Consider the following 17,206-nt stretch of genomic DNA (forward strand, 5'->3'; position numbering starts at 1 on the left):
TATTTTTCTTCTTCTATTATTATTATTATTAGTATTTTGTCATGTTTATTCTGTTCTGCATTGTTGGGAAAGGGCACATAAGTAAGCATTTCGCTGTTAGTCCACACCTGTTGTTTACGAACGTTTGACAAATAAAATGCGATTGATTTGATGTTAGTGTTGTCATGAAACCAGAATTTTGACTTCGATACCCAAGATACTCGATACCGAAACGATACTCGATACTAAAATAACACTCGATACTGAAACGATACTCGATACTAAAATAACACTCGATACTGAAACGATACTCGATACTAAAATAACACTCGATACTGAAACGATACCACAGCAAAAAAAGAATGCGTATTAGCTAATGTTACAGAATAACTACTGTGCTTTATTTTATGAAACATTGAACAATATGCTGATAGCTGGTAGAACAACTAAAATAACAACAAGATCCTCTATTCGATATTCCATTTCTTTAAAAAATAAAACAGAATATTAAGTAACAAAAGAATATCTAACATTTTCCTTATGCATAACCATATCTGAGACTCAGAGAATACAAAATAATTGTACAATTAATCTAAACCGTTTTACATATCAGGGTTAATTTGCTCATCTATGGCCAAAATATTGGGTCAGATTACATTCATTAGACCTATGATTCATTACAGCTTAAACATGCTGTGTATTAAATGATTAGTGTAGTTCCAAAACAACATAAAAAAAACACTTTGAAGCTAATTTCTGAAGCTTCTATATTGCATTAGTCTACACCCGCATATGATTGATTTTACACAGCATACTACATTTCCCAGAGAGCATTTCAACTCCTAAGGGGGCAACGCTCAACCCAGGGCTGCTGGCTGGCTATTGGCTACTGCGACACGAAGTAGTCTAAATATATTGCTGTCGTAGCTAAGTTATGAGTGCATTTCACATGAATTATATTATAATGTTAAAAAATGTAATGCTGAATATATGTTCATTACCACTCAAAAACAATTTGAATTTAGTTGCTGGTGGAATAACGTTACAATGCAAATGTCATGTGTTAATGTTATTTTGTAACTAAACCTCCCTTACCGTGCTTTGTAACACCTTTTGCATAGTTGTTTTGATGGGTTGGCCCTCATCATCTGCTCTGTAAGCAAAGTATTCTGGAGCCTGTTTTGTCAGCGAGCTGCGGGCGTGGAGGAATGATGTTTTCGTTATAAGAAGCCATGCTGTCTGCATTTTCTCTCTCCTCTCACTTGCTTCTAAAAAGTGGCTCCTGCTATGTCAGTTGCATGCTCAAGCACAAGTAGCCACTAGCCTGGCTAACTTACTACTGCCCCTTGAGAAGATTCAGACAAATGACTAGACAGACTCGATCCTCACGATCCATATATGACGCGAGAGACATTTGACTTCTGTCAAATGCAGAAAGTAACAAACATTGTATGACCAAACCGTTTTTCATGTTCTAGTATCGTAAAAGTACAAAAGTTTTGGTATGCCGTGCAACACGTATGCATGTATATAACATACATGATGTATAGGGATGTGCCTCCCAGTCCCATTGCCCAATGGTGGTTTGTGATTTTTTTGTATTTAATTTCTCCCCAAATTTGTGATATCCTATTATGATCTTGTCTCATTGCTGCAACTCTGCAACGGGCTCAGGAGAGGCAAAGGTCAAGTCATGCGTCCTCCGAAACATGACCCACCAAGCCACGCTTCTTAACACCCGCTCGCTTAACGCAGCAACCAGCTGCACCAATGTGTCGGAGGAAACATCGTTCAACTGATGACTGAAGTCAGCCTGCAGGCGCCTGGCCCGCCACAAGGAATCGCTAGAGTGCGCCACAAGGAATCGCTAAAGCCCCCCTGGCACAAACCCTCCCCTAACCCAGAAGAAACTGGGGCAATTGTGCGCTGCCCTATGGAAATCCCGGGGGGTTCTGACACAGCCTGGGATCAAACCCGGGTCTGTAGTGAAGCCTCAATCACTGCAATGCAGTGCCTTAGACTGCTGCGCCACTCGGGAGGCCACCTTTATTACTTTTATTTAAGACCAATCCTGCAGAATATCGACTTAACAACAGAAAGGTGTGTGATTGTGTTTATGTTCTGACACGTTTCCCTTTCCTCTCCCCCTCAGATCATCAAAAACTGGAACGAGAGGCCCGCATCTGTCGCCTGCTCAAACACCCCAACATAGGTGAGTGGCTCCTACTTACTATAGTAGGCTGAATAAAAGTGTGTCTGTATGGTAACCTACCTGACAGGACGAAACCGGGGCGACATCATTTTGTCTAGTTGGTGAGCTGGCTAACATGATAGCGGTTATTCATGCTCGGCCGGTTGCCTAGCAACAGGTGAAGTCTCTTTGCTGCACATTTGACCGCTGACAAAATCTCGTTGGCTGTCCAGAGGAAGAAAATTGATTTGAGTGGTTCAATTCTGCCCAACATTTCAGCCACGTTGTTTTGAAGAGCATTGAGGGTGTCTCCAGTGTCAGTGTGTTACATGGTGTCACAGAAGCACTTCATGGAAGAGAGTTAGGGTGTAGGCAAATGGAGCCAGCCAGTTAACTGATGCCCACTGGTGTGGGCCATTTGCATGGTGCGACTGGTGATGAGGAGCGAAACCCACCACTGCATGCAAACTCAGGGAAATGACAGTCTTCACCTTGCCTCACACTGCAAGCCAGCCTCTCCCTCCACTACAAGTGAATGTGCGATATGCATGCAGGTGTGTGTTTGTGGGTGAGAGCAGCAGCAAGCAGGCCAGGGAGCTGCATGTAATTACACTTTCAAAGCCACAGAGAGAAAGGGGTGGGTAGAGAGGGAGGGAGGAGAGAAAGAGAGAAAACTACATAGCACCGCATGAATGCATCTTCTCGTACTGCCATCGATGCTCATCACCCAGTCACATCTTCAAACTAAACACATGCAGAGCACCTACTTCCCCTTTCTATTTTCCATTCCTCTGCATTTCCTCCTTACTTTTGCTTTCACTTGCTTCTTGTTTCTATCTTCTGCATCCACCTCTCCTCGCAATTGCTTTTCCCTTCTCTCATCCTCCTCTTACTGCTCTCCCTCTCTCTGCTTCTCTCTCCCTCTCTCTGCTTCTCTCTCCTTCTCTCTGTTCTCCAGCGGCATCTCATTCTGGTCCACCTGCCTTCTCCATCTGTCTCTCACATCTCCCCTTTTCTCTATCCCTCTCTCTCGCCCTGTCCCAGATTGTTCTCTGTCCCATAAGGCACACTCCTTCTCTCTCTTCCTCACCTCACCTCACCTCACCTCTCTGTCAAAGGTACAGTCAAAGGGACAGATTGTCATGTTTTCTGCTTGGACTGCAGATAAACTCCTAACAAAGGGAGTAATTGAGAGCGAAAGGAAAGAGAGGGGGAGGAATGGAGTGCTCAAGGAGTGCTCTGCCGCTGGGCAGGCTAGTTCATTCCATTCCATCACACACACACACACACACACACACACACACACACACACACACACACACACACACACACACACACACACACACACACACACACACACACTGACTCTCTTCCCCCTCACTGTAGCTCTCTTTCTGCACTCATAAACCCAAGTGACAGACAGTGCCGGCAGTATACACACATGATTCACCTACCCTTGGCATGTACTGTTGGCCATCTTGTCACACCTCACTATACACACTCTCTCACACACTCACACACATATATAGTACATACACACACTTACGCATGCACACATTGACTCACACAAACACGCATCCTGTGCCTTGAGCAACATAGATGATGTGTTGATGCATTGGGCTCCTTAGTGGCGCAGCGGTCTAAGACACTGCATCTCAGTGCAAGAGGTCTCACTACAGTCCCTGGTTTGAAACCAGGCTGTATCACATTCAGTCATGATTGGGAGTTCCATAGGGCAGCGCACAATTGGCCCAGTGTTGTCCGGGTTTGGCTGATGTAGGCCATCATTGTAAATTAGAATTTGTTCTTAACTGACTTACCTAGTTAAATAAATAAAACTAATATTAATAAGTGCCTGAGCATTGGAGAAAATGGAGCAGCTGCATCCTGACTTTTAAAATAGGGGTGCAAATATATGTTTTTGCACCAACGCTTTTTGCCAGAAAAGTATCATGCTCCATTGGGTAATTTGCCATTTTCTATGATTAGTAATGTTTTGAACTAGTCTGTATTACAATAGATATGTCCATTTCATATTATTATATGTTGCCTCAAGATGAATGGTTTCGCCCACTTGAAAGATTTGCTTCCCTACTGCTTTTTTATTGAACCTTTATTTAACTTGGCAAGTCAGTTAAGAACAAATTCTTATTTACAATGATGATCTAGGAACAGTGGGTTAACTGCCAGATTCTTACCTTGTCAGGTCAGGGATTCGAACTAGCAACCTTTACTGGCCCAGCGCTCTGACCACTAGGCTACCTGCCGCCACAAACTTATATTCCCTGATCGGGCCGAATCCTAACCACTAGTTTTGCTTCAGCGCAGTTAGAAATCACTAGTTGCACCACTGGTGTTTAAAATGAAAAGGCGCCTGTGAAATAAAATTGTTCATCTATTTTGTTGTGCTGTTACATTTGTGTCGTTGTTTCATGTCCGATGCACTCGGGGTGTTGTTGCATATAATTTGAGAGGTGTGCACCACAAGCAATTTTGTCATTTCACTTTGCTTGTAAGAAGCATGATGAGCACGGGCATATCTGATTAACCTTTGCCTTATTTGCAGCCTCTGGGAGAATCTCAATTGTTTGCGTCCTCTCTCCTCTCTCACCTCCTTAAAACCCATTGGAGGAGAAGTTCAGAGAGGTGTGACCCCTGGCTTTGTCATCCAATGGGTTTTGAGAAGGAGAGAGGACGCGAAGAGTATGCAATTTGGATTCTCCCACAGCCTACCAAAGGTTGCACCCTTGCAGAAAACTGCATGTCCGGTAGCTCGCGGGTTGTCAATTAGTATCTTGCAATTAGACACTGGGGAATAACAGGTAGGCCTAATATTGCATGATTAAATATGTGAAATAGGCATTGAAAACCATTCTGCATTTTCCCATCTATTTTCCCAACATCAACCGGTTAAATCACATTGTTAAAATGTTTTCCTTCAGTTGCGAAAGTAACAGTCCTGGGTGAGCCCCATATACAATGTAGTCAAACTGTTTCTGTATGCGGCTATGAGCAAAATGAAAAAGAGCAGGCTATTTGTACCTCGATAAAACAGCTCTGCTTTGCTTTGTTAGTAATATCAACTAAATAAGCTATTTCTATCCTTGTTGTATCAAATATGTATGCTGCCTGGACAAGTCAAAACTTCTTCGGGGTAGCCCCCCTTCTTCTCAACTTCCGCCTAAAGACATACCCTAATCTAACTGCCTGTAGCTCAGGCCCAGAAGCAAGGATATGCATATTCTAGGTATCATTTAAAAGGAAACAGTCTGAATTTTGTGGAAATGTGAATTGAATGTAGGAGAATATAACAGGTAGAAGAAAATACAAGGAAATAAACATACATTTTCTGTTTTTTATTGTTGCTGCATCATCTTTCAAATGACCAAGAACAGCCAAACATACAGATAGGATGCTGGGGATGGTTTGAATGAAGAACATAAGATGGCAACAATAGCTGAGCAAAGTTTTAGACAGACGTCAAACATGAGCGAGCTACATGACATTGAGCATGAAGTCACCAAGGTGTCCCACACAAATGTACCCAAGTGGCCGAATTGGTACAGTGATACATTTTAAAGGAAAGAACTATATACAAAATACATAAATGCTATTCTAACACCCCCCCCCCCCCCCCAAAAAAAAAAATATATAATATTATATTTACAATATTGTGAAGACCCTCAGTCCTCTACACAATAGTGTGCTGCTGGTGCCATGACCCATAGCAGTCTCTTTCTGCTGTAAAGCATAGGGTTACTGAACAAGTGGTGCAGGTGATGGGTCATTTCCTGTGACAAAGGGCACAACGACGCCTTCCTACTGTGCCCTTTTTGCCCTGAGGCACATTCATGCCTGCAGAGATGAATTTGGGCAGGTGAACACCACTGGTTGAAGGAGCAGAAGGGATAGAGGTAGAGGTTGACAGAAGGTGATGCAGTGGACTTGCTGTAGCTAGCAAGCTCCTGGATGAGCAGCTCCCTGAAGGCTAGCTGTGAGATGGGGGGGCTGTCCACAGCTCTCAGGCATTTCCTTCTGGAGGATGAAGGCATTCACCACAATGTCGATGAAATTATGGAAAAATGTCTTGTACCATTTCGTGGTCTTGTGGAGAACATTGTAGTATCCTATCAATTTCTTCTATAATTTGGGTTACATCTGTATATCTAGACTTTGTTTTAGCTTTTACTGATTTATTCGCCATTATTTAAATATATAAAATTGCTGAAAACGCTCTTCACTATGTACTGCTATGCATAACACTCGTGGCTCCGTCAAGTAGGACTTTCAATGGCGAATTAACCTCTTTTACGCCAGAGTTTACGACAAAGGCTGGTCTTTGAACGTATAACCATTACATATTGCCGTTTACCTCAGCTCATTGGCTATCTTCCAAGCTAGATTTCAAGATCAGTGGTCATTGGGCCAAAAGACAGTCAATCAACGATAGACCGCTCCTACCATTGGTGCGCAATGAGGTCATTGATTGGTGTCTTCAAATCGGTTTGTTTCGGTCAATATGTCCCGGGAATAGAGCCATCAAGTGTGATTGTTAGTAACACAAACAGAGGATTGCAATGAAACCAACCATGACTGGATGTGTGTTTAGTGTGTGTATTTACCAGGAATGTTTCGTCCAAAGTTGAATGAGACGGAAATCACGACGCAAGCAGTTTACAAATGTTTCGTGTTAGGCTATAAAAATGGATTTTATCAAACAAAACGAACATTCACTGTGTAGTTAGGACACTTGGCACTGCCACCAGAGGAATATTTTCAAAGGTAAGCGATTTATGACTTTTGTGACGCTAATGCTTGTTAGGAAAATGCTAGTAATACTTTTGTTAGCTGGGTGCTCTCCTCAGATAATCGCATGGTTTGCTTTTGAAATGATGTAAGACACATGTATTTACAAGAATGTTTAATATTACGAATGGTGTATTTAGAATTTAGGCGCTCTGCAATTTCACTGGCTGTTGGCCAGGTGGGACGCTACCGTCCCACTGGTGCCAGAGAGGTTGTGACAGTGTTTTAAAAAAAAAAGTAAATAGAAGGATAGGCAGGATAGTCTCTTTAAGCACAGATCATTTATTTTTCAAATACTGTAAAACTATTTGGTAGAATGTGCTCAGATTTTTTTTTAAATGTTGTCTTGAAGACAATGTTAAATTGCTTTGACTCTAGAGTTCCAAAGACCTACATGTGCATATTGCGCGGCTCAAAAACAAGAAACCAAGCCAAACATCACGCATGCCTACAGAAGTATATGCCTATTAAAAGTATCTAACTATATTCCTTGCCAAATGACAACAGTTTTATCACAAATTCAAAATGGTAATAATGTGTTCCAACAACGAGCTGCGGTTTTGGAATAGTTGCGTCCTGTTTATTTTCCGCTTAGGCTACTTTGCGAACTGGACTTGAAAACAGGTGGTAGGCCTCTAACCTATGATCCAAAATGCAATGTGGTTTGATGAGAACACACACATTTTGCCAAGGCCGTGTGGCCGAAACACCGAGACACACGCGGACAGCAGACGCATACATTCTGTCCTAATGACAATCACCAAATGTCATTACACTTTTGGGTGATTTCTGTAACAGATATATCTTTCCATCCGCAACTGGTTGGAGGCTGTAAATATGTTGCTCGTGGATAAATGTGCGCGGGTAGCCTAGTAAAGGAGCCCTTTGAAGTGATTGTTTGACAATCAGACAAAAACATAATGACTGGTTGTGTTTATGCCACAATAAAAAGGTCATCCGCCCATATGGATTAGGCAGCCACCAAGAGCGGCAGTTTTATGAAGAGGTCATTTTTCAAGCTAAACTGACCAAGACGTGCCTCCAACAACACATAACACCTCACATTATTCTGCTCAAAAACAATGAGAACTTCTCTCACCCAGTGGGATGAGGGCTACTTAGGTGAGCGCTGATGCCACCCCATGATAAGCAGTGCCCACTTTGTCGAAGGCAGGGGCGCAAAATATTTAGCTCCATGCCCAGCGCGCTTCTCCAGGGTGCTGTTGGAGAGACTCGGCGCTTTGGCGCTACACCAACGGTCCATCAAATTCATTTAGCCTAACATAAATGATATAGCCTATGGTAGAAAGAGTAGCACCCTATGTGGATTTTCTGTAGCCCATAGACTGGAGATCATCTTTATTACAATGTCATGAGACAGAGACTTTTTCAATCATTAACTTATTAATGAGGAGAGAGAATGCAGGAGTAAGTCAACTCAAAAGGCTAGCGGGCAGACATCAGCTTTGGAGTGTCTGCGGCATAATCAAACAGGTGGGCAGCAAATGGTGCTGAAAGGAAGTCATTTCAATAATTTTCTTCATTTTAATTTGACTTAACTAAAAACGAGGGCTTTGTTGGAGCCTATTTCGTCCTATTCAAAACAATGTAGAGGTCGGCCTACCTGTTTGACAGATGCAATTATGCTATCCATAGATTTGTCGTTTTTGCCAAATCCTCCAATACTGTCAACATGCACTCTTTAAATACCTCTGTGTCTGGGAAGGGCTTGGCGTGTACGGTTGAAACCAGGGCTCAAACTGAGTGAGGGTATGCAATACAATTTGGTAAAGAAAATGGCAAAAAGGATACCTATTGGTAACTTTATAGACAACAAAAGAATACAGATAATATATAGCGTTCTATAACAACAACACGATGCCTTTAGCTAGAAACAAGCTTTAAAATGCCCACAAAAGATGTGACTGAGGCATGTGGGGATATATATTGATTGAGCTGTGGCCTTCAATATTGGAGGAGACTCATTTTTTTATTTGATATTATGTCCCTATTAATTGAGCTTTTCACTTTCTGAAAAGAGGAGATGTTTAAACCCAGGCAGCTTTTAGGGAAGCACTTCTGTTGTTGGGTTAAGCAATGGATCAGTTGCAGGCAGCTGAAGCTTTCGTTTTTCTGCATTTGAAAGTGCCATGCTTAGATTCATAAGGATGTCTAGTATTGAATTATTTGCAAACAGCAACCGTTTCATTGGAAACAAGATACTCTGGTTTGACATTGGAGAAATGTGGTAATAATGCTTATTTCTCTGTTCATTCTTCCCTGAAAATTCTATTTTCATTATCCACCTTTCTTTTGAGACTTTTTCAGAGCAACATTTTTAATAGACTTTGGTGATTTTATCAGTGTAATTAGATAGAACATTTTAGGATATGATATTGACATTGAACTGATTATATAGCCTACTGTTAAAAATTGTGTTTCATTTGTAGCATAGGCCTATGAAATGGGCCGCTAATTGTGTTCTGTTCTGCTTACTATTAGCTGAGAACAAAATGTGCAAACCTATTACTGTCACTCCTAATTCCCGCTCCAGCCCTCGACGTCACCGGTCTACTAACCACCGGTCTGGCAACCATCATTCTCCATCACCTTGATTACTCTCCCTTTCTTTCTGCCTCAGTCATCAGTCAGTGTTGGTTTTGTCACGTTCAGCTTCTCCTGTTTTGCTTATCTGCCTTTTTCTTATGATTTAAACTCACCTTCTGCACCTGCTTCCTGACTCCCAGCATACAGTTGAAGTCGGAGGTTTACATACACTTATGTTGGAGTCATTAAAACTCGTTCTTCAACCACTCCACAAATTTCTTGTTAACAAACTATAGTTTTGGCAAGTCGGTTAGGACATCTACTTCATGTATGACACAAGTAATTTTTCCAACAGTTGTTTACAGACAGATTATTTCACTTATAATTCACTGTATCACAATTCCAGTGGGTCAGAAGTTTGCAGACACTAAATGTCCTCTGGTCTGATGAAACAAAAATATAACTTTTTGGCCATAATGACCATCGTTATGTTTGGAGGAAAAAGGGGAGGCTTGCAAGTCGGAGAACATCATCCCAACCGTGAAGCACGGGGTGGCAGCATCATGTTGTGGGGGTGCTTTGCTTGCAGGCCTACAAACCTGGCTCGGTTACACCAGCTTTGTCAGGAGATATTGGCCAAAATTCACCCAACTTATTGTGGGAAGCTTTTCGGCTACCTGAAAAGTTTGACTCAAGTTGAACAATTTAAAGGCAATGCTACCAAATACTAATTGAGTGTATGTAAACTTCTGACCCACTGGGAATGTGATGAAATAAATAAAAGCTGAAATAAATCATTCTATCTACTATTATTCTGACATTTCACATTCTTAAAATAAGGTGGTGATCTTAACTGACCTAAGACAGGGAATTTTTTACTAGGATTATTATGTCAGGAGTTGTGAAAAACTGAGTTTAAATGTATTTGGCTAAGGTGTATGTAAACTTCCGACTTCAACTGTATATACACGGCAGAATGTCCAGGGGCGGGCCTGTTAGGTCCATAAATGTTTTTGATGCACGCGCACGTACACATAGGAGGTCCCATACTGGGAAGAAATTAAATCTATTTTCACCCCTCTAGAGGATATCATGTTTTTTACTATACAATAGGCATGTCTTGACTGTGATAAGGGCTCGGGAAATGAGTGTCTTTTGTTACTATGGAATACTGAAGTATAACTATAAGCATTTCATAAGTGTCAAAATTGACAATTACATGAAGTTGATGCAAAGAGTCAATATTTGCATTGTTGATCCTTCTTTTTCAAGACCTCTGCAATCCACCCTGGCAGCCCATTCTTGCATAATCAATGCTTGGAGTTTTTCAGAATTTGTGGGTTTTTGTTTGTCCACCTGCCTCTTGAGGATTGACAACAAGTTCTCAATGGGATTAAGGTCTGGGAAGTTTCATGGCCATGTACCCAAAATATCGATGTTTTGTTACCCGAGTCACTTAGTTATCACTTTTGCCTTATGGCAAGGTGCTCCATCATGCTGGAAAATACATTGTTTGTCACCAAACTGTTCCTGGATGGTTGGAAGAAGTTGCTCTCGGAGGATGTGTTGGTACCATTCTTTATTCGTGGCTGTGTTCTTAGGCAAAATTGTGAGTGAGCCCACTCCCTTGGCTGAGTAGCAACCCCACACATGAATGGTCTCAGGATGCTTTACTGTTGGCATGACACAGGACTGATGGTAGCGCTCACCTTGTCAAGCTTTTTTCCAGATGCCCCAAACAATTGGAAAGGGGATTCATCAGAGAAAATTACTTTACCCCAGTCCTCAGCAGTCCAATCCCTGTACCTTTTGCAGAATATCAGTCTGTCCCTGATGTTTTTCTTTGCTGCCCTTCTTGACACCAGGCCATCCTCCAAAAGTTTTGCCTCACTGTGCGTACAGATGCACTCACACCTACCTGCTGCCGTTCCTGAGCAAGCTCTGTACTGGTGGTGCCCCGATCCCGCAGCTGAATCAACTTTAGGAGACGGTCCTGGTGCTTGCTGGACTTTCTTGGGTGCCCTGAAGCCTTCTTCACAACAATTGAACCGCTCTCCTTGAAGTTCTTGATGATCCGATAAATGGTTGATTTAAGTGCAATCTTACTGGCAGCAATATCCTTGCCTGTGAAGCCCTTTTTGTGTAAAGCAATGATGACGGCATTTGTTTTCTTGCAGGTAACCATGGTTGACAGAGGAAGAACAATGATTCCAAGCACCACCCTCCTTTTGAAGCTTCCAGTCTGTTATTCGAACTCAATCAGCATGACAGAGTGATCTCCAGCCTTGTTCTTGTCAACTCTCACACCTGTGTTAAAGAGATAATCACTGACATGACGTCAGCTGGTCCTTTTGTGGCAGGGCTGAAATGGAGTGGAAATGTATTTTGGGGATTCAGTTCATTTGCATGGCAAAGAGGGACTTTGCAATTCATCTGATCACTCTTCATAACATTCTGGAGTATATGCAAATTGCCATTATACAAACTGAGGCAGCAGACTTTGAAAATGTATATTTCTGTCATTCTCAAAACTTTTGGCCACGACTATACAGTATATAGGGTAATTTTGCAATTAGGGTTGGTTCTCTGTAATGGTTATGATGAATTAGGCATTATTGCAGACTGCTGGCATATAGATACCCCCCCCCCCTTCAGACAAAGTCAGGGGCCCATGTGTTGAGGGACATATCACTAAGCCCCTGTGCGTTGAATGGAGTTAGCATTGGAAGTCTGTGTGTTCCGGTTTAAATCCTGGTATTTCATGGTAAGTACAGAAGCTCACTGGGAACGTCTACATTGTTGCCTAATATACCCCCAAGCTCCCAACCAGGATGGGGACCCTGGTTGGGGACCCAGGCATGGGTGCGTGTGTTGTTGGGATGGGGTGCGTGTGTTGTTGTGATGCGGTGTGTGTGTTGTTGGGATGGGATGCGTGTGTTGTTGGGATGGGGTGCGTGTGTTGTTGGGATGGGGTGCGTGTGTTGTTGGGATGGGGTGCGTGTGTTGTTGGGATGGGGTGCGTGTGTTGTTGGGATGGGGTGCGTGTGTTGTCGGGATGGGATGCGTGTGTTGTCGAGATGGGGTGCGTATGGTGTTGGGATGAGGTGCGTGTGTTGTTGGGATGGGGTGCGTGTGTTGATGGGATGCGGTGTGTGTGTTGTTGGGATGGGGTGCGTGTGTTGTTGGGATGGGGTGCTTGTGTTGTTGGGATGGGGTGCTTGTGTTGTTGGGATGGGGTGTGTGTACGATGGCCGAAGTAGCTGGATGTTCTGAGCTCATTGCTCCATACATCACTGTGAGGTGTTACACACATGAACATACTGTATACTCCCATGCAATCACACACACAGCACATTCAAACTACATCTCTTATGCCAACACATACTGTGTATTATATTGGCCACTGAAGACCGTGAACAGACATGCAACAGGACTTAAGTGGCAGTGCAAAAACACTCACTAATGAATGAGCCTACAGACACCTGCTGATGTCACCTGAATGAAACAGCTTAAGCTCATACCTAGAAGGAGCTTCACTTCCACAGCCTGAGGCTACAGGTGATTGAGCAAGTGTATGTGTGTCCACGCGAATCTCACATCTCGCTTTCCACGAACTGCAGGTCACAACGTGACACAAACAAGCTCTCACTGCCCTAAGTGCGTCCCTGGGGCTCGGGGGAAGCAGAGGAGGAATTGTCGAGGCAGGAGATAAGGGGATAAGAGCTGTGTGTGCGTGTGTGTGTGTTGACTGTTCTCTAACTCTCGCTCTATTTCTCTGTCTGTCTGTCCCACAGTACGACTACACGAAAGTATCTCAGAGGAAGGCTTCCATTACCTCGTCTTTGATCTGTGAGTATACTTGTCAGCCAGTCCCCTGCTCTCTCTGGCCAATATACTCTCACAACTCTCCTACTTAAAGGTGCTTATAACACCAGACAGTAACACGTGGCTCTGGTTGCTGCAGAGGCCACATGTAATGGCTATATGTAATAGTTATAAGTCTGCTAAATTACCATATTATTATCATTAATTAATCCAATACTCAAAACCATAAGACATGTTTCTTTGTTTTAGTTTCAGTAATAGATAACTGTGATAGTGTGTATGGTTATCAGCGGGTCAAGTGGTGTAGACTGAGAGCCCTTTGTAGAGCACAGTCTAGCGCAGGGGTGTCAAACAAACAGCCCGGAGGAACCAATCCAGCCTGCAAGTGGTTTAAGTATAATATATATACATAAATACAGTGCATTCAGAAAATATTCAGACCCCTTCCCTTTTCCCACATTTTGTTCTAAAATGGATTAAATATGTCTACACACAATACCCCATAATGACGAAGCGAAAACATAAAAAAACCAGAAATACCTTATTTACATAAGTATTCAGAACCTTTGCTATGAGACTTGAAAATTGAGCTCAGATGCATCCTGTTTCCATTGATCATCCTTGAGATGTTTCTATAACTTGATTGGAGAAAACTTGTGGTAAATTCAATTGATTGGACATGATTTGGAAATGCACACACCTGTCTATATAAGGTCCCACAGTTGACAGTGCATGTCAGATTAAAAACCAAGCCATGAGGTTGAAGGAATTTTCCATAGAGCTCTGAGACAGGATTGTGGTCGAGGCACAGATCTGGGAAAGGTTACCAAATCATTTCTGAAGCATTGAAGGTCCCCAAGAACACAGTGGCCTCCATCATTCTTAAATGGAAGAAGTTTGGAACCACCAAAACTCTTCCTAGTTCTGGCCGCCCGGCCAAACTGAGCAATCAGGGGAGAAGGGAGGTGAACGTAAATTGAAAAAAACGATGGACAGAGGATCATTTTTTTCCACATTTTGATAGCGAGGAAATATATCCAATTTTCAGTGTGGCCCTTGAAGACCGAATGCAGCCCCCAGGGCAAAATTTGTTTGACATCCCTGGTCTAGTGGAACTGTTGTTATTGCGGAGAGGACAGGTTGATATGTCACCACTCAGATAGCACTGTGTAACTACAGGGCATTCAGGAGAGGGGACACATCTATGGTTAACACCCTAAGCCCCAAGTGTTGGTAACATTCTTTCTCAACCAAAACACTTTCCTAATTGTCTTACGCTGAATTGTTTTTTGCATAAACCATGTGTGTGTGTGTGTGTGTGTGTGTTTGTGCTTGTGTGTGTGTGTTTTGTTTGTCCAGTGGAACATGCTCTCTCTGGGCAGTGTTCCCCAGTGTCTCTGGTAGACTGGGTGTGTGCCATCATACCATCATGGTTCCAGACTGGTGTCCATGTGTTGACTAAGCTGTTGTTTCTCTCCTTCCAGTGTCACTGGTGGAGAGCTGTTTGAAGACATTGTTGCCAGAGAGTATTACAGTGAGGCTGATGCCAGGTGGAAACACACACACACACACACACACACACACACACACACACACACACACACACACCCGTGCACACACATACACATACACATTGTTAAAACACACTCTCCTACTATACGCACACACACAGTACAGTGCACACTGTCATTCTACATCCTTATTGAGAACACACAACACTCTGTTGCCCTGCAGCCTACATTTATTTAGGCTTCACTTGGACAATTGTGTCTGTACCATAACATGTTTCTTTGGAGACCTTTTGCACATATGAACGTAACAGTGGAGGCTGCTGAGGGGAGGACGGCTCATAATAATGTCTGGAACGGAGCGAATGGAATGGCGTCAAACACAGAGATTCCGTGTATTTGATACCATTCCACTCATTCTGCACCAGCCATTACCACGAACCAGCCTTCCCCAATTAAGGTGCCACCAACCTCCTGTGGAACATAATGTTCATTGACATTGTGTGTAGCTATACAGTTCCACACTCATGCTTTTCCTCCCTGAGTATTGTCCTGGCATGGTGTTTGTGTGCACATGGGCTGTGTGGGAGAGAGTGTGAGACTCAGTGTGGGCCACGGGTGAGTGTGGCTGTCAGAGGGGGAAGGAAGCTGCAGACAGTTTGTGGACAATATGGAGGCTCTGGCCCAGAGGCCTTCATGGCTCTGTTCTGGCTGGAGTCTCTCCAGGACAGAGTCTGGGTCCGGGCTCAACCACGCCACCTGAGCTTCTCATTTAATCAAGCAAAAGGGGAAGCGAGAGAATATGATAGGGTGCAAAATGCCTCCGGGAGTATGACTTTTCACAAGTACAGGGAAAGGGAAAGGAGGGGGAAGAGTATGACTTTTCACAAGTACAGGGAAAGGAGGGGGGGGGTGAAAGAGAAAGATGAACAGGGAGAGAGACTGGAGGGAGAGAAAAAGAGGAGACAAGGAGGGAGGATAAAGAATTTGGGGTTGAGTGAGAAAACGTGTAAGCTAGATAAGCAGCCTAATCACTAGAATTTGAGTTCGGACGTTTGAGAAGGTCCTGAGAACGTTGATATATGCCTTCCACGGCGCTCACAAAAAAAAAGGAAAACAATTGCCCAGAACTTGGCGAGAACTCGTTATGCTTTGTGCCGAAGCACATTGCTCAGACCACTGGGCTCCAGTAGTTCACAAAGCTCTAGCAAGCCGTGAGAATGCTTGATGATTCTCGATGGTATGAGGTCTGTTGGTTTGCAGAGCCTTCCCCGAACCATAGTGTTGACCTTTGAGTTTTTTCTGTTTTAACTCTGTAACGTGCAGAAGTAACCCTGTAAACCACACGGAATGCGTCCAAAATAGACGTCGAATTTTGAGGGGAAACTATGAGATCTTGTTGATATAAAAGGGAGAGAGTGGAGAAAGAGAGAGTAGAGAGGGAGAGGGAGAGAGATGGGGAGAGAGGGGGAGAGAGAGAGGGACTTTTACTGGGAATGGCAGTGCTGGTGCCTTTGTGGAGGGATGGAATGGAATGCAGGGTACAGATTTGGCCAAATTTGGCCACAATACGTGCTTTTCTCCTGATTACTCTGAACGAAAGGATATTTCATGAGTACCATGCTCCCCTAGGACCCTGTCTCATAATATCATCTCTCTTCTCTCTCTCTCTCTCCTTCTTTTATCATTCATCCCCTTTTCTCTTGTGTTCTTCCTCCACTTTTAAATCCAGTCTGACGAGATGGAAAGGGGCTGTTGCTTTTAATGCTTGTTTGATGTAACACAGCACATAGCAGCCTCTTAGCTGTTTAAAAAAATTATAATAAAATGTGTAAGAGAGTGTAAAGACAGAGTAAAAAGAAAGGTTGAACCAACACATATGAAAAAATACTATAGTATACTATGGTATAAATACAATATTATTCACTGTAGTGTTTTTGCGGACTTTACTATAGTATTTATTGTAGTGTTTTTGCGGTACAGTGAATATTGTAGTATTCTGTAGTATTTACAGTTAACTATAGTATAAATACTGTATTAAAATAAAACACCTTCCTAATATTGAGTTGTACCCAGCCCCCTTTTGTCCTCAGAACAGTCTCAATTCGTCAGGGGGTGGAATCTACAAGGTGTCGAATGCATTCCACAGAGATGCTGGCCCATGTTGACTCCAATGTTTCCCACAGTTTGTCAAGTTGACTGGATGTCCTTTGGGTGGTGGACCAGTCTTGATACACACAGGAAAGTGTTGAGCGTGAAAAACCCAGCGGTAGTGCAGTTCTTGACACAAACCAGCGCGCCTGGCATCTACTAGAATACCCTGTCTGAGGCATTTTCCTTGAGGAAACTA

The 17,206-nt window shown here is 43.1% G+C and overlaps 1 protein-coding gene across 15 annotated transcripts in view; it reads left to right on the forward strand.

The window, feature by feature from the left end:
• LOC109899710 (calcium/calmodulin-dependent protein kinase type II subunit gamma-like) overlaps positions 1-17,206 on the forward strand; it is a 137,010-nt gene that overhangs the window by 66,582 nt on the left and 53,222 nt on the right. For all 15 annotated transcript variants that reach the window (XM_020495165.2, XM_020495169.2, XM_031835746.1 and 12 more), the window contains exons 3-5: positions 2,132-2,191; positions 13,318-13,372; positions 14,833-14,898. In XM_020495165.2, coding sequence (XP_020350754.1) covers positions 2,132-2,191; positions 13,318-13,372; positions 14,833-14,898 — 181 coding nt within the window. The remainder of the gene's footprint in view (positions 1-2,131; positions 2,192-13,317; positions 13,373-14,832; positions 14,899-17,206) is intronic.

This window comes from Oncorhynchus kisutch, linkage group LG11 (assembly GCF_002021735.2).
Source record: "Oncorhynchus kisutch isolate 150728-3 linkage group LG11, Okis_V2, whole genome shotgun sequence".
Lineage (NCBI taxonomy): Eukaryota > Metazoa > Chordata > Actinopteri > Salmoniformes > Salmonidae > Oncorhynchus > Oncorhynchus kisutch.